The sequence below is a fragment of the Culex quinquefasciatus genome, chromosome 3 (assembly GCF_015732765.1).
Source record: "Culex quinquefasciatus strain JHB chromosome 3, VPISU_Cqui_1.0_pri_paternal, whole genome shotgun sequence".
Classification (NCBI taxonomy): Eukaryota; Metazoa; Arthropoda; class Insecta; order Diptera; family Culicidae; genus Culex; species Culex quinquefasciatus.
This window is the reverse complement of record NC_051863.1, coordinates 156,641,912-156,663,094: the sequence shown is the minus strand read 5'-3', so window position 1 is coordinate 156,663,094 and position 21,183 is coordinate 156,641,912. Positions and strand designations below refer to the sequence as shown.

Sequence of the window (21,183 nt, the reverse complement as noted above, 5' to 3'; positions counted from 1 at the left end):
CGCGCGATACGAACAGGATCAATCATGCGCGAATGAAAAATAATGACAGCTCGCTCGAACCATGGTGCGTTCGTTTCAGGTGCGTCGCACAGATTTAGTGTAATGGTGCGCTCTTTAAAAGAAGGTCGCACGGGTTCAGTGTTAATGTGAGTTTGCGTTCAAAAATGTTTAAATGTTTAAATGTTTAAATGTTTAAATGTTAAAATGTTAAAATGTTAAAATGTTAAAATGTTTAAATGTTTAAATGTTTAAATGTTTAAATGTTTAAATGTCTAAATGTTTAAATGTTTAAATGTTTAAATGTTTGAATGTTTAAATGTTTAAATGTTTAAATGTTTTTAAAATTTTAATATTTTAATATTTTAATGTTTTAATATTTTAATGTTTTAATATTTTCAAATTTTAATATTTTAATATTTTAATATTTTAATATTTTAATATTTTAATATTTTAATATTTTAATATTTTAATATTTTAATATTTTAATATTTTAATATTTTAATATTTTAATATTTTAATATTTTAATATTTTAATATTTTAATATTTTAATATTTTAATATTTTAATATTTTAATATTTTAATATTTTAATATTTTAATATTTTAATATTTGAATATTTGAATATTTGAATATTTTAATATTTTAATATTTTAATATTTTAATATTTTAATATTTTGATATTTTAATATTTTAATATTTTAATATTTTAATATTTTAATATTTTAATATTTTAATATTTTAATATTTTAATTTTTTAATATTTTAATATTTTAATATTTTAATATTTTAATATTTTAATATTTTAATATTTTAATATTTTAATATTTTAATATTTTAATATTTTAATATTTTAATATTTTAATATTTTAATATTTTAATATTTTAGTATTTTAATATTTTAATATTTTAATATTTTAGTATTTTAATATTTTAATATTTTGATATTTTAATATTTTAATATTTTAATATTTTAATATTATAATATTTTATTATTTTAATATTTTAATATCTTAATAGTTTAATATTTTAATATTTTTATATTTTAATATTTTAATATTTTAATATTTTAATATTTTAATATTTTAATATTTTAATATTTTAATATTTTAATATTTTAATATTTTAATATTTTAATATTTTAATATTTTAATATTTTAATATTTTAATATTTTAATATTTTAATACTTTTATATTTTAATATTTTAATATTTTAATATTTTAATATTTTAATATTTTAATATTTTAATATTTTAATATTTTAATATTTTAATATTTTAATATTTTAATATTTTAATATTTTAATATTTTAATATTTTAATATTTTAATATTTTTTTATATTTTAATATTTTAATATTTTAATATTTAAATATTTTAATATTTTAATAGTTTAATATTTTAATATTTTAATATTTTAATATTTTAATATTTTAATATTTTTATATTTTAATATTTAAATATTTAAATATTTAAATATTTTTATATTTTTATATTTTTATATTTTTATATTTTAATTTTTTTATATTTTAATATTTTAATATTTTAATGTCTTAATATTTTAATATTTTAATATTTTAATATATTAAACAAAACACTTGATCAACATATCCTTGTTTCCTATTATGTGTTTGTAAAAGTTTGAGTATTGTAAATTTTATCGTTACTATTTTTTTAAATACATCATGAGAAAACCAATATAAAAACCATGCAATTTTCTGTAACCATACGCTTTACGGTAGCTTATTTGTTATAACTTTATGAGACTTCCAATAACAAAACCTTTCAATTAGTTGTAACCATGAATTTTATAGTAGCTTCATCGTCATTCCAATAAAGTTCGAAAACGTCAACAATAAACTTACTATAAATATCATAATATGTATTGTAATTGCATGATTTTAACAGTGCAAATCATCATATAATTTTATGCGGGGCGTATCAAGGTTTACCATTTAAACTTTAAAATACCCTTATGATTTATGGTAACCATTTCAAGAAACATCCGTAAATAGTTTTTTAATGTTATCAAAAAATTGTTTTACCATTACAAACTTTGAAATAACTATAACAATTATGGTAACCATTTGACGAATAGTCATCAAGGTCCGCAATTTGCACCATTTGAACTTTTAAATTACCTTATGATTAAGGGTAACCATTTGAGAAAACATTCGCAAACAGTTTTTTAAAGTTTTCAAGAAAATGGTTGACCATTATAGACATTAAAATAACTCTATTACGTATGGTTACCATTTGACAAATAGGAATCAAGGTCCGTCAAATAACATTTTTACAAATGGTGACCATATTTCATAAGGTTTTTTTAAGTTCCACACTGCAATCGATATAGTTTTCGTTTATCCGGGTTGTTTGAATCATCGGGACTTAAGAAAATTTTCGCTGAAATTCATTTTTGGCTCAATCATACAAAAACTGTTTGAAATAATACCAAACATTAGGAAATTTAGGAAATTTTCCGCTTAGGTTTCTTTGACTAAATCATACCGAGTATCATAACTTATCATACCGGCTACAGTACTATTATGTTCTAACAATAGCTGTTTCGAACCATCCTAATCGTATGACGAATAGATACCGTTCATTAAATTGTAGGAAAAAAAATCAACCATTCGAATATGTCAAGATAAGTGTAACAATTCGGGAAATAGTACCATTTTAATTTTGTTATATGGTCGTGACATTATATCAACAATATCACAAATGGTAACCATACCAGAAATAATTTTCTTATGATTTCGACAGTTTCACCTTTGGTATTTGATTATGCGGGCTGTATATCCCGAATGACAACATTTAGCGGGTTACTTCCAGTTGCATTTTACGGGCATTAACTGTGACTATGAGTTCCCGGTGAGGTTATTTGTCCAAAGTTACCACCGGTTCCGGCAACCCGGAACATCCGTCAAGCATGTTTTTTTAAAGCTTTTGTCATTCAATCGACATTTGAGCCAATGTTATGAAACCTTGTTTGTAGTACATAGGTACACTGAATACCTTGGGTCAGTTCAGGACATCTGTGGCCACTCCGGAACCGATTCCATGGTACCACGCAAATGGTTCCGATGATTGTGATGTTCAAAAGTCGACATGTTGCTTATCAAATTTAGTGAAATGAAACTCATTAATCAGCTATTATCATGCCGGTGTCCTTTGACCCGATCGGACCACTCGGAACCGGTTACCGGAGACCGGAGGAAGTGTAGTGAGTATAGGAAAAGTCCTTTCATGCGACATATCAAACTTCATGAAATTGAAAATTATGTCCTCTTAGATGCATGTCGATGCCTTATGATTCAATATGTAGATTTTTTATTTTATTCAGGAAATATACAATTACACTTTTGTATTGGTTCCGGTTGACCAGCCTTTAAACTCCAGTGCGCTTTTGCAGTTTGTAGGCTACAAGATGGTACGCAGTTGGAGTACCATTGCACTGCATCCAATAAGGCCAAGTAGCCAGCTGAATTGTACAGGTTTGACACTCTCATCTCGCCGGTTACCATGGAAACCCAATCAAAGAGCCGCAGTAGTTGCTGTTTATTACGTCAATTCTTCATGTAAACTAATGTCAAAAACAAAAACAATGACTTTTATATCCCGCCGTTTGACATGGAGGACTTTAAAAACCCGCCAAGCAAATATATCGCAGCAATCGGGTGGTTGCTGGGGAAAATTCTGAAACGTCCTTGTCATAAATTTTCTGTTTTCAGCTGAAAAGGAAGTGATTTTTTCCACGATATTTCAGAGTTTCAAATAAACGACGGCGGATCACCGGATTGAATAAAATTCAATAAATATGACCCCTTGGTTCTCGTTCAATCGAGTCTCATAAAAAGAAGATATCCGAAAAATCACTTCCTTTTCAAATGAAAACAAAACAAATATGACAAGGTCTTTTCCGATTTTCTCCCCAGCAACCCCCAGTGTGCTGCGATTTGATTGGCGGGTTTTAAAAATCATGCATGTCAAACGGCGGGGTTTAAAAGTCATTGTTTATGTTTTTGACATTAGTTTACATAAAGAATTGTCAAATTTGCCTGATTTTTAGTTCAAGGCCTCCTAGATTGCGTTACGGAACCACTTCCAAATGTTCTGTCAATGATTTTAAAACCAGCCAACCAATACAAGTGTATAGCCCAGCCCTCTGTCACGACGGCCATGTTTATGAAACCTAAATGTTCGACGCGAACATGAAGGCGACAAAGAAGATGAAGAACGCATTTGCTGTCAAAATTTGAAAATAAACAAACCGCGTGGTAGAAAAGGCATTATTTCATAATGTTGAAATGATTTCCATGAAAAAATAACGGCACGGGACTCGGGACGGATTTCCAAACGCAAGTTCCCGAAGGACCCTATCCGCCGACTATGGATAAATGCTTCGCGAAGTGGCGATGAAGACGGTTTTGCAAGTTCAAAGTTCAGATTTGTTCGGACCACTTCGCGATGAACTTCTCGTGATTCCACGAAAGGTCGGATTCTACACAAGCAAGCGATTCCTTCGATTCCCTGTGCGAGTCGACAGCGGGAGTTGGCCAGGATGTTTCTGCACTTGGTCGGTTACTCCCTGCCGGAGATTGCAGCGAGTTGTTCGGAAGAATCAACAGCGGGACTTGGCCAGTCCCCGGTCCAGTACTACCCGGCAAATCTTCCCGGTCAATCGGAAGCAACAGTTCTCATCTTTTTTCGTAACAGATTTGCACACACAAAAAGAGATGTTTCTTAAAAATTTTGTGTAAACAAACAGACAACACCAATACTGCTACACTCACAGAGCCCACGCAGTAGTATTAGTGAAGAGCCCACGATAAACAACGTGGGCTCTTCGAGGTTTTGGTGACTGTCAAACGTTCTAGCCATTTACAGTGGTGCCAGAGGGTTGGTATAGCCACAAAGTAACACAGAGCGAGCAGTCCAAATAAATGTCATTTTATTTTTTGGCTCGATAAGGTTTGCTGGTAGCAGGCGTGCGATGTACCACAAAGTGGAACCATAAATCAAGTGGCAGTGGTAACTCTGTCTTACTCTGTGGTATAGCTAAAATATATTTATTAATAATATGAAATTCTTCATAAGGCGTCGACACTTTATCTATGATGCAGGAGAAGCGAGAGGGGAGGGGGAAGCACTGTGGCCTCCAATGGCCGATTCCGGAAGGATCAACCCTGATGACGTCAGTTTGGCCTTCATTGGTTATAATTTTCAATTTCATGAAGTTTGATATGTCGCATGAAAGGACTTTTCCTATACTCACTACACTTCCTCCGGTCTCCGGTAACCGGTTCCGGAGTGGTCCGATCGGGTCAAAGGACACCGGCATGATAATAGCTGATTAATGAGTTTCATTTCACTAAATTTGATAAGCAACATGTCGACTTTTGAACATCACAATCATCGGAACCATTTGCGTGGTACCATGGAATCGGTTCCGGAGTGGCCACAGATGTCCTGAACTGTCCCAAGGTATTCAGTGTACCTTTGTACTACAAACAAGGTTTCATAACATTGGCTCAAATGTCGATTGAATGACAAAAGCTTTAAAAAAACATGCTTGACGGATGTTCCGGGTTGCCGGAACCGGTGGTAACTTTGGACAAATAACCTCACCGGGAACTCATAGTCACAGTTAATGCCCGTAAAATGCAACTGGAAGTAACCCGCTAAATGTTGTCATTCGGGATATACAGGCCTTCAAAGTCGGGGACTTAATTAACGTGTTCCGTTCGCGTTCTCGTTAAGATCAACGTAGGCTCCGTTCGCGTTCACGTTAATTTTAACGATTAACGGACGCGTTAACGTTAATTAACGTTTAACAGCACTGCTTCAGACGCTTGCTTGTGATTTTCGTTGACGTGATTTTGAGGGGAAAAGCGCGCCAAAATCAAACTACCGACGGTTTTGAAAAGTTAAAATAAAAAGAAATTTTTGTTGGAACAGTCAGAGTTGAAAATCCCGCAATCGACATGGAAGATGAAAGAATGGACGAGTTCCAAATTGATGATTTTCCGAACGAGGTAAGACGAATTCTCACTTGCGAAAATCTCACATATTCATTCGATTTTCTCCCTCGGCCAAGATTCTGGGGATGATCTTTGACCGACTTCCGTTCGCCGATCTGCTCCGTGCATCTCACGTTTGTGGGCGCTGGAGCGCTGTTGTGGCCACTTTTTGCAGTCACCGAGTTCTGCTGCGCATCAGAACCAACGAAAGGGTGGAAATGATGAGTCGATTCCGCCATCCCAAGCACGTGGCAATCAATTTTGAGCTTGGATTTGTGCTTCACCGCGTCATGGAGTGGGTGCGTTGGCTGCGGGATGTGGCATCGACCCTGGAGACGTTGGACATCACAGTTGGAAATCTAAATCTGTTGGAAGAAGTGGAACTCACAAATCTCGTGGAACTTGAGTTGAGTATTGGCCGCTACGTGGAGCTGGAGATGTATGACAGTGAGCAGGTCGACCTTCTCAACCAGTTCTTGGGTTGCCTCAAGCGACTGAAAGTGGCCGTAATATGTGCCTCGACCAACCTCGACCAATTGAAAATTTTGGATTGTGGAGTAGTCGACTACCCTCCGGAAAACTCCATACGATCCCTGCCCATGCGACTTGAAGCCCTTACGTTGAACGAGCTCGACGTCAGGGACGTTTCCAGGCTGCAAATGTTGTTCCACAACGTGCTCAATTTGGAAATCATTCAACCAATAAGCGGCGAATGTCTCCACCAGATCGCCATCTCGTGGCCTACGCTTCACCGACTGTCCATCAAAGTCACACGGCTGGCCGGGGTGACGCAGGACCTGCGCCGTTTGCCGGACCTACGCACACTGGTGCTGCACCATGTCGGCCAAAGAGCGTTCAGCCTGCGGTCCAGCTTCCGGCTGCTAAACTCTCTGCTCCGCATTCGATCGCTCGAGATGTTGGTCATCTTTGGCCACGGAGATTTCAGCGTTCCGGACCGGAACCCGAGCTGCGAGATTTTCCTGAACGATCGACAGTTGTGTCGTTGAAGGACGGATCATTTCTTTCTAACAAATAAGCCCACCAAGCAATTTTCGTTATCATTTCATAGATATGGATGAAAATGTGTTACATTACTTTCACTTACTGCGTTTATAAACTGCCTTATTGTTATGTTTGCATTCTCATCACCACCCGCTACAATACGCAACAAATATGTACCTTAACTTACACGCTAGTAATAAATCACCGTCCCTAATAAGCCTTATATAAAAAGATTCTCTAAACTCAACGGAAATGATTCAACCAAAAAGCGCTGTACAAAACTGAACCGAAGAATGCTTGTTTGAAATAAAAAAAAATATAATTTTCCAATCATCAAATCGAATTCTACAGACTAGATAACAGCTTTTTGCTAAAACTCAACGGAATTAGTGTTGCGCTCGATTGGAATGGGGGAGAAAGTGCTTTTTTAATGTTTCGAATTTGGCTAAAAGTCTACAACCTTCTTTTTTTTAGATTTTAAATTCAATGTTTGATATTTGTGTTAATTGCCGCTGCCTTTCCGCTAGATACTTTTATTTATTTGGCTAAAATGGTTTAATTTTGTTCCAATTGTAGGTGAAATCATCGTTAGCTCTAGAAGGATATTTAGCACATTTGTATTTAATTTTCCGTTTGAGTACAGACAGAGTGGGATGAAATGTTTATTTTTGAATATCATTTTATGAGTTTTTAAGTTTCTAAATTGGTGGATGTTGTAAAAGTTGGTTTCTTGTAGTGTTGATAATTGCTCCGTTTCAGTGATATCATCATATCACTTTTTTTCCTCTCTCTTAACTTACCCTTTTCAGTACAATTGCTTTTGTGGTGTTGTTTGCTGGCGCAAATATGTGTGTTGGTGAGTTGAGTGTGTGGTGGTGTGTATTTAATGGTGTGTTACTTCTAACTAACATACTAACTGCTTAGTGGTAGGTAATTCGTTTGCATGACACGTTTAGTTAGTCCTGGCGCGACCGACGGTAACTCGTTGCTGTTGCAGGTTATGTTTGAATTTGATACGAAATGTGATTGGAATGGCGCGAATTTTACAAATTATTCTCTGTTAGTTTCAAGTTTACAAAAAAAGGGTATTATAGAAAAACAAATTCTAATCTAATCTAATCTAATCTAACCCTAGCGCAGCCAGTCTTTCGAGGGCATCCTGGAGAATGCCTTAGGTTGATTGACGCCTAGCATCTTCTTGTCATTATCAACATTTGCAGTGCGCCATTGCATTAACATGCATTGAAACATCACAAACGTCGAAACGGCCAGGCCAACTGCGTAAAGTTAACCGCAAAGATGATTCGTTGAATTGGATTGAGTTTGAACACGAATGTTCAAACAGCAATACATTTCTGAATCTACAGGGGAGGAAGAAACGTGGGGATCCCCCGCTCACGTTCCTGTTTATTTAGGCAATTAATCGTTGGGAGCCACCATGCTAAGAAGTTTTGGTGCTCCGGGACCCTCGAGGATGGGACATCGTATTTCCACAAATGCCCTGGACACTATTTGCCGTGGTTATAGCGCCACAACTCGCTCAGGTATTATAGAAAAACAAATTCAAAAATAAACAGCAGTTTGAAGACACTGCACAATAAACCAAAAAAAAAACGAAGGTAACTTTTCAAAAAGACGTAGAAAATGTTTGCATGAGTCTAGAATTATCTTTTTGAAATCATTAAAATAATTGTCAATATTTCGCACAAGAGAGAAGATAAAATTGGTCTCTTTTAAAAAACTCTCTCAGTGATAGTTCAGTAATTTATCTTTAAGTTTCTTCTGCTTGAGATCATTCAATCGCTTACTCATAAGTGCAAAAAACCCTATTTCACAAAAAAAAACAATCGTTTGCCTTTTAAAGAATCTGGTCCATTTCGTCAAATAAAACGCTTGTCGAATAAGACGATTCGACGAATAAACATTTCGCTAGAATTTTTTTGCCCAAAAAATCACGGGATTTTTTTTTCTTTTTGGAAAAATAAAAGAACAGTTTTTTTTTTTAGCGAAACATTTTTGAGGCTCAACCTGGGTGCTGAATAGTGGTTCGCAAAACGGCCTCAATTTTGAACTGTCAAGGTGGAACCAATTTACTGTTCGCCAAAAGTAGAGAGTATTGCTTCGATCATTAAAAAAAGTTTTTTTTTGCAAAAATAAAAAATCTTTGGCTTTTGAAAATCTTCAACGTCAAGAAATCTCAAGAAAGTAGAAGGCGAGATCGTCATTTTTTTATAATTATGAATGGAAGTTGATTTTGGAGTCGATGCGGTTGCATCCATCCAGAAGCTGTCTTTATTGTTTGATTCCGGTTGAAACCCTGTGTGTGAAAATCTCTTCTGTTTGTTGGATCAGCTTCGCTAGAATTAGAGATGTTTTTCGCTGGACCAGAAAGAGCTGCAGGATTCCAAAATCAGCCAGGGAATTTATCTACAACATCGCAGAATGACACTCTCGCCGCAGTTCTTCGTCACCCGTAAAAAAGAAAAATCTCTTCTAACCGATCGAAACGCGACATGTTTCTAGCAAAAAAAATGTCAAAAACTAGACAAAATACGAAACAACATACTGATTTTAAAACAGCTCATTTACCAGTAAGAAAAAAGTCATGCTTGTGCTTGAACAGCCTCCTACTTTGTGGATGTAAACAAAGTGGGATCATTCGAAAATCACGTTACGCAAACTCTCTATTCATCACCCAGGGCTTAACCAAAAACAAAACCCATTAGCTTTTTCTCGATTTTTTTTCTTAGTTCTGGTCATGATAAAAATAACGCAAATCCCCACAAAAAAATCTCTGGAATCTTGTTACTTTACTTTTCTGTGCCAAAAATAACATTCGAATAAATGCTGAAAAGTTCTACTTTTTAGCTATTGTTTGGAACTCGTTGCAAAACTTGATTGTTTCAGCACTCTTCGTATTTATCTAACTCGGTGAACCTCGTTGGATAAATGTACGACTCGAGCTGAAAACATCTTCTTTTTGCAACTTGTACATAAACTAGTATTTCGGATATTTCTTTCTAAACTGCTTGTATTAAGAAGAATGTAGAAAAAAACATGTATTTTCAAAGAACTTGTCGTGTTGTCGTTTTAGAGTAAAAAAAAACTCACATAAGTAAATAAATCACTGGCGGTACCAGAAGGGGGGGGGGTCCTGAGCGCCCCCCCCCCATCGACAGAAATTTCTTCTAAATTTATCCGAGGGGTCATTCAAAAACACCGTAATAAAAATATTTCCTATGCGTTTGCCCCTCCCCCTCTGTCAGAGCATGGTCGAGCTACTGAAATAAATACAGTCCAGACTCGATTATCCGAAGTTTCGATTATCCGAAGTTGCGATTATCCGAAGGTTTGTATGGGACTTCGAATAATCGAATCATGACCAAAAAATTTATTTTTCATATTTTTTTATTATTTTACTTTCAATCTAAAATTTGAGTTCTGCGACCCTGTTTTAGTCAAATTTGAATATTTGATAGCATTTTAAATCAAAACATGCATTTTTCAACATTTCCGCCCGGCCATTTTGGCCGCCATCTTGGATTTCAACATTTTGAATCATTTTAGAGTAGTTGATGGGTCATACTTACAACGAAAAAATAGGATAATCGAGTCTGGACTGTACCATCTTCTTATATAATTCGAATTATCAATATAATTCAAAAATGTTTTAAACTGCTCCTTCAAATGCTTTTTAATATTAAACATGAAAAATTCAATTTCTTTTCGACAAAAATGCAGATAGGTGCAATCAACTATTTTAGATAAATTAGTTACGTTATCAACAGATAAATAAGTTAGCTTTATCAACAGAGAATGATCTGTAAAATCCTGAACGAATTGTATCGGAATTTTGACGAAAACGGAAAATAATAGCTACATTTGAGCCTGCAATAAAGATTTGCTGTTTATTTCTCCAACAATCGTAATACATGGAACGGAATCGGTGCACCCCTTAATGTAACCACTAAAACAAGACTAACAATACAACAAAAACTGTGTGTGTGTGTTTTATCTCACGATCATTTCGGAACCATAACCCGCGCTAAACTAGGAAAGATCTCCGCCTGGATGGGCCCATACTCGACGTCCTCCCCGTCCACCGTCATGTGCCCCGTCGTCCCAACCGGCTCGATCCGGAACGCCGTCACCGGCACCATCTGGATGTACTCGTTCTCCTGCGTTGGCATGTGCGTCCCAGTGCCGAGACCCAGCATAAAGGACAACAGCTGAGCCCGGCTAGCTCCGGCCTTAATTATCAGCAGCCAAATGATCCCGTCGTTCAGCTTGGAAAGTGGCGCAAAAAAGCAATCCGTGCTAAGGTGCGTCTGGTAGGCCGCGTGCACCATCACAAACTCTCCGGCGAGCGACTTCCACGTGTCGGGCACGGGTGCCGTCAACGCCGGAAGCCGCGACGGAGGCCCATACATCTGGTTCGTCCCCACCGTCGTGCCCTCGTTGGAAGCCCGATCACTCTCGTAGATGCTGTCCTGCGTCGAAAAGTAAGTGCTCTTGCGGGACGTGGCCGAGTACCAGCTGTCGATGCGCGGCCGGAACGTCTCCAGGTTACTCCCCGTCTCGAGCGACAGCACGTCACTAAAGTTGGTATCGCAAGCATCACAGTTTTCCTCGTCCGCCGTCCGACAGTCCTGGCAGTCGAGCGTGGTGTTGTAACTTATGCTATGCTTGAGGCCGATTCCGGCGGCACCACCGAGGCCACCATGGCCGCCGCCGCCGCCGCCAACACCGTCCCGGGGTAACGAGTTGGACCGGTGGTACGGATGGGACGGATTAACCAGCGCCGGAATGTAGGACACCTTGCCCTGGTAGGTGCGCAAGCTAATCAACCGGTGGACGGACCAGAGCGTGAACCGCTGGCCGCCGATGGCCCGCAGCCGCTCGCTCTCGATGTCGATGTCCGAGATGAGGCCCCAGCCGACCGACAGGAATGAGAACATTATCTGGAACGGAGAGGGAATTTTGTGTTATGTTCACTTGCAAAAAAAGGAATTATAAAATATAAAATTAAATTTCAGATTTTTTTAACGACATTCAAAGAAGACTGGAATAGGGGCAGTGGGGCAGAATGGACCATGGGGCAGAATGAGCCACCCTTGGGTTTGGACTTTAGAATGGATTAAAACCAACTGTAAGGCAGGGTCTGATAAAAGACATCAAATAACATCACCAAACCAAAAACCAAAAATTTTATTGATAAAACCACGCAAATTTTGTTTATTTCGAGGTTTTTAAATAAGTTTGTTCAATGCTTATAATGTTACTAGATGTTACTACCAAGGTAAACAAACAACAACGGAACCTTCAAATTATTTATAGGCTTGGTGGTGGAAGTATTAAATGAAAATCCACTTGGGGCAGAATTGACCTGCCTTATAAAAACAATCAAAAGTTACGAATTTCGAACTAAATGGATTATTTCACTCGTGGTAGTTTCAAAAATCACATTAAATTCTACATTAGTTAATTTTTTATTTGTTTTGATGCTTATTTGTAGAAATAGTGTCTTATTACAACACATTAACACTATTTTCAAAAATGTTTGTTTTGGTAAGTGACTATTTTTATAAAGTGGTCTAACTTCATAGAAACTATAAGGCTTTCTAGTCCCAGTGAAAAAAATATATTTTAACTCAAAAATGACGAACTCCTCGTCACAGTGTCCTGATGCAAACAAAGATCGAGCTGTAGCTGTCACAGCCCTGCGAAATATGTTGGCTGACATATCGGGCAGTCAGTCAAAAAAACCAGCTAGAAGTCGTCTGACAAAATTTTTGGCTAGAAAGAGATAGGAAACCTCATGCAAACAAACGTCCAGCTGTCATGTAAACATACTTTGAATGTATTGGTAAATTTCTGACTAGAAATCCTTATGTTAGAAAGGTTCCTTAAGTCATTTTATATCTCTCTTCAATGTTGTAATTATTAGAAGAAATACCTTGTTTTCTAAGGTGGCCCATTCTGTCCCGCAGGGTGGTCCATCCTGCCCCGCACCCTGGAAAAGTACAGGTGTTGTTCGGTAACTTGTTTATCTGGGCTGCTTTTTAACAGAGCTCGATAACTGGGCCATAGCTCACTTAAAAGGCATACAAACGTCAAAAAATCAAAACAAACTGAAATCAGCGAGGGGTTACTGGATGCAAAAATCACGTTCAATACATCTGGAGTTTTTTTTTTTTAAAAAAGGTACAATAAACCAAATTTTTAGTTTTTGCTTTTTGGGTGTTTTGAAAACCGGCTTGAGTCAGGGGTATTCAAAAACACCCAAAAAGCAAAAACTGAAAATTGGTTTATTGGACCTTTTCAAAAAAAAACCCCAGAAATAAAAAAAAACTTTTTTCAAACTTTTATCTAATTTCAATTTACAATTAAGGAAATATGAAAAGTAAGCATTGTAAATAAATTTGATTGACTTTTATTTTTTATTCAATCAGGAAAATATTATGCATCGGTGGTCCCCTCGTTACTTTTTTGTTCAGCCCAGTTAGCGAGCAGCATTCGGTGACTGGGCTACATTCTCAGCCCAGTTACCGAACAAGTATTGAAGTCGAAAAACACATTTTTTTTAAATTGCATCAAAAAAAGCTTTAAGCTAAGAATTTCCATCAATCAAGTATACAACATAGAAGGGAACATACCAAAACATAAGCCTACTATACTGCCGTTCTACGCATAATTGTCCCGTGTTCAAAAAAGTGCTACTGAGAAAAACGCGATTGATTTTTTTCGACCGATTTCTGTGTTTCTACGCTTAATTGTCCCGTGGGTTCCTATTCGCCCTATGTGTCCCTAATCGCCCCAGTTAGCAGTTTATCACCCTTATTTGTGATTCTCTTGCTATACAACAGGTAAACAAGACATAATGCTTAGTAAAACTAATGATTCCGTGTAAGAAAATACTTGGTGGGACAACTATGCACGGCGTGTTTTCTAGAACAACCTTATCAGGAAAAAATAGTCATCGCCACTTTCAAATGTGTCTTATAGGAAATTTTCTCAGCTTTCCAATGCTTCTAAAAGCGAAATGTTTCATCGGGAAATTTCTGAGATATCTTTACTTTAAGTTTTTTGGTTTCAAATTCCTTTATTATTTATTGGAAACTTTATACTAACAGTTCAGAAAACTTATCAAAAGATGTGTTTCATGAGTCATTTACTCATCGAAATATTTGCACATTTTGATGAGTAAGACAAGAAACAACTTTGTAGAAGGTTGAAAACCGCTAAACATTTTGAAAATTATGTTTTGTCTAAGTTTTTGAATACATGGGATTAAGTCAGAAATTAAAATCATAAAACAGTGTAAAAATGTATTTTTTACAAAAATTATTTGATAACTTCATATTTTTTGTGTACAAATATCACGTGTCTAATCTGATTTAGCTTGTTCAACAGAAACTTTGGCAGGTTTGAGATTGTTAATGGTATTATTGAATTTTAATGAATAAATTTGATATTTTCTTAAACAAACATTAGCCAGCAACATAAATACAAATATGATTTGAAATCGAAAATGTACTACATATTACTGTATCAAGCTTTAAAAGTCATATTTTCATGAGTATAAAATAAAGGTATAATTTTATAAAATGTTTTCTGTAGAAAATGCACTTAAAAGTAGCAATAAAACTCGAGTCATCCAATTCAGAATTCTGAAAATACCGTCACAAACATTTATTTTTGCTTGAACAAAAATTAAATAGTATTTTAACAAAAAAAAATCTTACAGAAACTTTATTTCCAAACTAATTGAACAAAAATCAAGACACATATATTTTTTTAAGATGAGATTGAAGATGAGAGTCTTATAAACTTCTAAAATATTGCTAATTCCTTGATCATTTAATACAAAAAAACTGAAACAATCATTTCATACTAATGAAAAGTATTTCTCCTAAAGCTAGCTACAGTAATTTGCAGTATAATTTCGAGTATAAAACATGTTTTGTATCCATGCAACTAGTTAAGGAAATATGATATTTATTTTTAAAAATCTTGTAATACCTTATCAATCTCGAACCTGTAGAAATTTCGGTTATATCAGCTAATTCCAAGCTGAATCAGAGCAGATCAGTGTTATTTGTACACAACAATGATGTAATAATCTATTTGTTCTTGTAAAAATAATGTTTCAATACGGTTTTATTATTTTATTATTTGAATAAATCCAACATATTCAAAAATTCGGTTAAAACTTAATTTTCAAAATGTTCAGCGGTTTGCAAACTTCTACAAAGTTGTTTCTTGTCTTATTTTGCACATTTTGGTCAGTAAAATACACATGAAACACATCATTTAACAAGTTTCCTGGGCTGTTATTTAAAAGTTTCCAATAAATGATCAAAGATTTTAAAAGAAAAAACTTTAAATAGAGATATCTCACAAATTTCCCGATGAAACATTTCGCTCTTAGAAGCATTGGAAAGCTGAGAAAATTTCCTATAAGACACTTTTGAAAGTAGTGATGACTATTTTTTCTCTTTAAGGTTGCCCAGAAAACACGCCGTGTATGCGTAGAAGTTCAACGATGGGACAAACAGGCTTGGTGTTGTTTTTAATGAATTTCCGAACAAATTACCAGATTTTATGTGTTTTTCTTAAAGTACACATCAAACTAAACTTAAAAATGTCATAAAGTCAAAATCGTCCAAAACTGACATGGGACAATTATGCGTAGAACGGCAGTATACTGAATTCATAAATTCGCATGATTTTCTATGGTTTTGGCGCATTTTACTTAGGCGGGCCATTCTGCATTTTTAGGCCTGAAAAACAACCCGCAAAATTTGGGAATGATTGATTGATTTTAACAATATTGTGTTGGTTTTCAAATTAAGTTAAAAAAAAACGCGTGAAAAACCAAGATTTTATATGCAAAAACGAATTGCTGAATTATATTAACGAAACTTCAAAATCAGTAAATAAATTCAATCAAAATAAAATAATAATAAAAATACTTAAAAATATATAGGTTCTTCGGTCCTGAGACCACAGCAATATAAGTGTTTATACGACCTTTTTAAATGTTAGACTAAATTTTTGAAACATTTAACCTTTCATTTGCATCCGTAAAAAAACATTTTTGATGATTAAAACCAGTCATGACTGATCATTTCTAAAAGAGACTTTTTTTCCAAAAAGAACAATAAGATTTCTATTCTTTTAAAAATAATAATTTTAAACCCAACATCAAAAAGATGCAACACTTTAGGAAATACAATATTTTCATAAAATTATTGATATTTTGAAAATTTTGACAGAAGCATGACTGTTCCAATGTATAAAACATTTTGTGATACTTTTCGCATTTGCAGGGAGATGACGATCTTAGCGGGTTGCAGACTGGATTTCGTCATGTAAATTAAGCATTTTGTGATACTTTTTTGTAAAAAATGAAAGTAAAGATTAAAATTTTGGGTGCTTTTCCTTCCTATAATTCCAGATTTTTTTTTTTTTTTTAAGAGATCTTTCAAATATTTATAGGACCTATTCAAATAAGATTTTGTTCGACACTTTCCAAAAAATTGTTAAACAAAAATTTAAAATTTTCAAAATATTTTCCAATGAAACCCCGTTGGTTTGACACCAATAGTTGTCAAACGAACAGGGCATTTTTTTTATTTGACACCCGCTTTACACAGAGCTCTCACTTACTATCAAACGTTTGGTTTGATAGTAAGTGTGAGTCCCGTGTAAAAAGTGACAGTTCGTCACTTTTTGGTTTGACTTAGTCAAATCAACGGGGAACAAACTTAAAAGTGTCAAACGAACAAGTGACCAACCACCGGGGGTTGAGTGTATTCAAAAAAATCACGAAACCATAAGATCATTACATGCTAAGGCATATGAAAGTTATGTGCTTTTTGGTTGGCATTTAACGAACATATTCTTTTTGTTTCTTTATTTTTGAATAACTTAGGAAGAGATAAAAACAACTGTTCAAAGAAGGTTAGAAAAAGTTTGAGTCCTGGTTTTCAAAATCATAAATCAAAAGTTATAACTAAGTAGGCACCAAGATATTGCTAAATATTGGCAAGTATCTCAAAGTAATTCATGAAAATAGTTGTTTTAATCAAGATTTTATTAATAAAATCAGCAGCGAATGACATCAAAAATTAATGCTGCCTCAAATAAACCAACAACCACCAACAGTCGGTAAAACAAAAAGCACTTTTCAAAATAATCTAAAATAACCTCGAGAGGTTATTTATTTTTTTTTTTTTGCTCATTAGAAAATTTCATTCTTTTGGTAACTTTGTTTTACAGTATAACTTTGTTGTGTGTTCTAATGTTCTATTCTTGAATTATTGTTATTAATTTAACACAATCAGTTTGAATATTCGAAAAATTCGACCACATAGTTGAGTAAAATTTAAATCAGATTGAACATATAGGAAAATAACATGAGTTTCTCTTTGTATTAAGCGACAAGATGGGGGAAAAGCAAAAAGCTTGAAAAAAAATGTTATCATGACACATTCTTCAATCGAGTGCAAACTAAAAACCGCAATTAACAAGCCATTAAGTCGTCGGTAAACGATTCGAGTCGCAAAGATCACCAGACGTTAAACACTGCTGCACTATGGGCCATCTCCATACAAACAGGCGGCCAAATTATTTTTTTTTTGCTTTTTCAATGTTTTTCATACAAATTTGGGTAATTGTATGGTATTGAAATGATATACGTCGATTTTTATGACTTTTCATGTTTTTGAATAGTTGATTGTTTATAATAAATAGTCTTTTCATACATTTGCAAGTGCAACAGAATTGCGTATATATTGTATTGCAAGTTTACATTATTAAATTATGGATAAGCTAATACATCCCCACTTTAAGGACACAACCCCTCCCTTCCTCTTGAGAAACTTCGGTACGAATACCTTATTTTGACTAAGGTACTCAATTTTAAATGTAGGCAACAGAAAATTCCAATAAAGTCATTTCGAACTTCTTGAAACCAGGTATTGATGCCCACGAAGTAGGTAGCAAAGCAAGTGAAATAAACGGGCGCATATGTAGATTGCAGCAAATTTTGATAAAACGTAAATGTTCAAAATGGCATATCTCCGAAAACGCAAAAAATCGCAGGCTGGAAATTTCAGCAATGTTAGATTATAATTCAATCTTTCAAGTGATCTTAGTTTCATGTTTAGCATCGGTTAGCAAAAAAAGTACTCGATTAACAAACACAAAAAAATATGTTTTGTCAAAAAAAATGCTCCAGTTATTCGATGAAAGCTTCATTTTTGGTTTGGAAACAACATTTTATCTATTAATAGTTTCAAAGCTTATCTCATTACCTTTCCAACGATGTATAGTTGTCCTAATAAAACATTTAAAATGGCTGAGCTATGTTAAAATTAAACAATCAGCCTTTTTTACGAAAACGCTTGTTTTTTACTCCATTTTTTTAGTTTCAGCTTGCGTATCTCCGTAGTGAACAAACTTAGAGCTTTGAAAATTTGGATTTTTCTTAGTTAGAATGTTTACTTTCGAGAAAAAAATACCAAAAAATATTTGGAGAAGGTCACTTTTTTGAAACTTGGCCTCCCAATGTACCATAGTGTGCTGGTGCTTGTTGTTGTTTACAGCTCCAATAGGGTGTTGTAGGGTTGGCACTTTCTTCGCTTATTCTAAACTAAACAAACACCAATATAGCCAATATACTCACATGAGAACGTGTCTCCACTCGCACTATATCTAACATGGAATGTTTGCCTTTGACTACGGTTAAAGCTGATGCCAGGATCGGTTTCGTCTCGAACGGTTCACTAGAAGAGAAAAAAGAGAGGAAAAGGGAAATGGGGGGATAAAACAACCATAAGTACTTGCTTTATTAGACAATAACTGAGGTGAGGAGGGAGGAAGACGGAAGCCAAGCCGCACACACTTCACTTGTTGCAACGAGCCACTCTGGTGAGTAAGATTGTGTGTGTGTGCATGGGACACAATTACGATGACAACGATGTCTTGTGCAAAGATATCTGTTCACTTATGGGCACTTATCGATACTAGAAGCAGCCAGCTACCAGCCAAGTTATAAACGATTACGTGATTTATTTAGCATCTGCTTCTGGCCAATCAATAAAAGTCACGTGTTGAAGCAAAACTGCATCATCAATTAAAGTTATTTTTGATCTCCGTTGTATATCCAATACATTCTGAATAATTGTTACTTTATGTTTAATCAAAAAATATTATTTGTTTCGCTTCAAACATATTTGACAAATTTAACAAACAAAACAACTAAGCAGAAATGCATTTTTTAACAAATGAGAAAACCTCATTCGCTATTTTTTATTATAGTTACTATAAACGCATACTTTGCCCACCAGCAAAATTCCGATCACCTTCCCCATGACTGCGTTCAAATGGTTGCCGTTACCACGCAGCAACGCACGAGCAAAACAGAAAAAGAGAGCATGCAAAAAAGAGAGAATGCGAGAAAGAGAGAGCACACACCTACGTTGTCGAGCGGCTGCTTGAGTGCCGAGCTAGGTTTCGTTCGTTTCAACGTAGTGTGCGTTCATTGACGATCGCTTCGAAATGACGACCGTGGCAGGCAAATGCGACATTTTTTGCGATTATGTTATACTTAGGGGGCGATTAGGCAAGGTTTTTTTTTTATTTTATTTCTGCATCTGAGCAATTCTCTGCGAAATCGGTGGATTTCGACCTTTTTTATTTTTTTTTGTATTTTTTTTTATTTGGCTCAAACTTTGTTGGGGCCTTCTCTATGACCAAAAAGCTATTTTGTGTCATTGGTTTACCCATACAAGTCTAGATACAATTTTGTCCATACAAAAAATGGTACGTAAATATTCAAACAGCTCTAACTTTTGAGTGAATTTTCTGATCAATTTGGAGTCTTCGGCAAAGTTGTAGGTATTGTTGAGGAATATTGAGAAAAAATAGGTACACAAAGAAATGCATATTTTTTTTATTAACATTTTTTTCAAAATAATTCAACTTCCCAAAATACTTATTTTTTAATTTTCGAGATTTTTGGATACGTTTTAGGGGACAAAAACCCGCAACTTTTGAGCCAAAGAGAAGTATGGTCAAAAAATCTGCTGCCAAATTATGATTTTTTGAAAAAAATTGATCACAATTTTTCATGTAAAATTGAATTTTTAATCTAAAAGTACTTTACAGATTTGTTGATAAAGGACTCCTTTTTCAAGATGTAGCCACCGAAAGTTTGATTTTAACGAAATATTTGCAGTTTTTCGATTTTTTAAAATAGTGACCATGAGTAACCACTCCTAAAAATATTTTTTTAGAGTTCAGAAAATTTGCTATGAAATTGCCCTTTATCAAAAAATCTGTAAAGTACTTTTCGATTGCAAGTTCAATTTTACATAAAAGGTTGCGGTGAGTTTTTTTTCTGGTATAAAATTTCGAATTTATCCAAAAATCATAATTTTTCAAAAATATATAACTCGGCGGCAGGTTTTTTGACCATACTTCTCTATAGCTCAGTTACGGGTTTTGTCCCCTAAAACATATTAAAAAATATCGAAAATAAAAAAAAAATAGTATTTTGGGAAATTGAGTTTTAGTAAAAAAAAAGTTTATTAAAAAATCGGCAATTTTTTTTTCTCCGTGTACCTATTTTTTTCTCTAAAGTCCTCAACAATACCTACAACTTTGCCGAAGACACCAAATTGATCAAAAATTCGATCAAAAGTCACAGCTGTTTAAATATTTACGTACCATTTTTGTATGGACAGCGTCCAAAATTGTATCTAGATTTGTATGAGTGAACCAATAACACAAAGTAGGTTCTTTGGTCATAGGGAAGGCCCCCACAAAGTTTGAGCCAAATCAAAAAAATACAAATCCATTTCCGGTTTTGGTAGAGAACAGTTCTCTACAAAATCGGTCTTTTTTCTTAAATTTTTAATTTTTGTATTTTTTAACCCTCTCCCGCCCATGGTTACTCCAGAGCACCAAAACTTTGAACTCCAATATCTCGGAACTGACACAACTTTTCATGGTGCTTTAAGTTGCAGGTGTTCATGTAGAATGTATACTAACATCTCCCCAAAATTCATCAAATTTGGTTAAGCACAAGCAAAGTTACAATGTGAAATGTAAACAAAAATGGGCCAATTTGAGGGAAATAAATAAGACCTGTTT

The 21,183-nt window shown here is 34.6% G+C and overlaps 2 protein-coding genes across 2 annotated transcripts in view; one reads left to right on the top strand and one right to left on the bottom strand.

The window, feature by feature from the left end:
- Positions 1-5,963: 5,963 nt before the first annotated feature.
- On the top strand, positions 5,964-7,129 carry LOC6042315. Its single transcript, XM_001851396.2, has 2 exons — positions 5,964-6,033; positions 6,096-7,129. Exons 1-2 carry the CDS (start codon positions 5,983-5,985, stop codon positions 7,023-7,025), a joined length of 981 nt encoding a protein of 326 aa, XP_001851448.2. The 5' UTR covers positions 5,964-5,982; the 3' UTR covers positions 7,026-7,129.
- A 3,772-nt stretch (positions 7,130-10,901) lies between these two features.
- LOC6042314 (sphingosine kinase 2) overlaps positions 10,902-21,183 on the bottom strand; it is a 55,173-nt gene continuing 44,891 nt past the window's right edge. Inside the window, exons 3-4 of the mRNA XM_038263060.1 lie at positions 18,713-18,812; positions 10,902-11,981 (exon numbers count right to left, since the gene is read on the bottom strand). Coding sequence (XP_038118988.1) covers positions 11,043-11,981; positions 18,713-18,812 — 1,039 coding nt within the window. The 3' untranslated portion in view covers positions 10,902-11,042. The remainder of the gene's footprint in view (positions 11,982-18,712; positions 18,813-21,183) is intronic.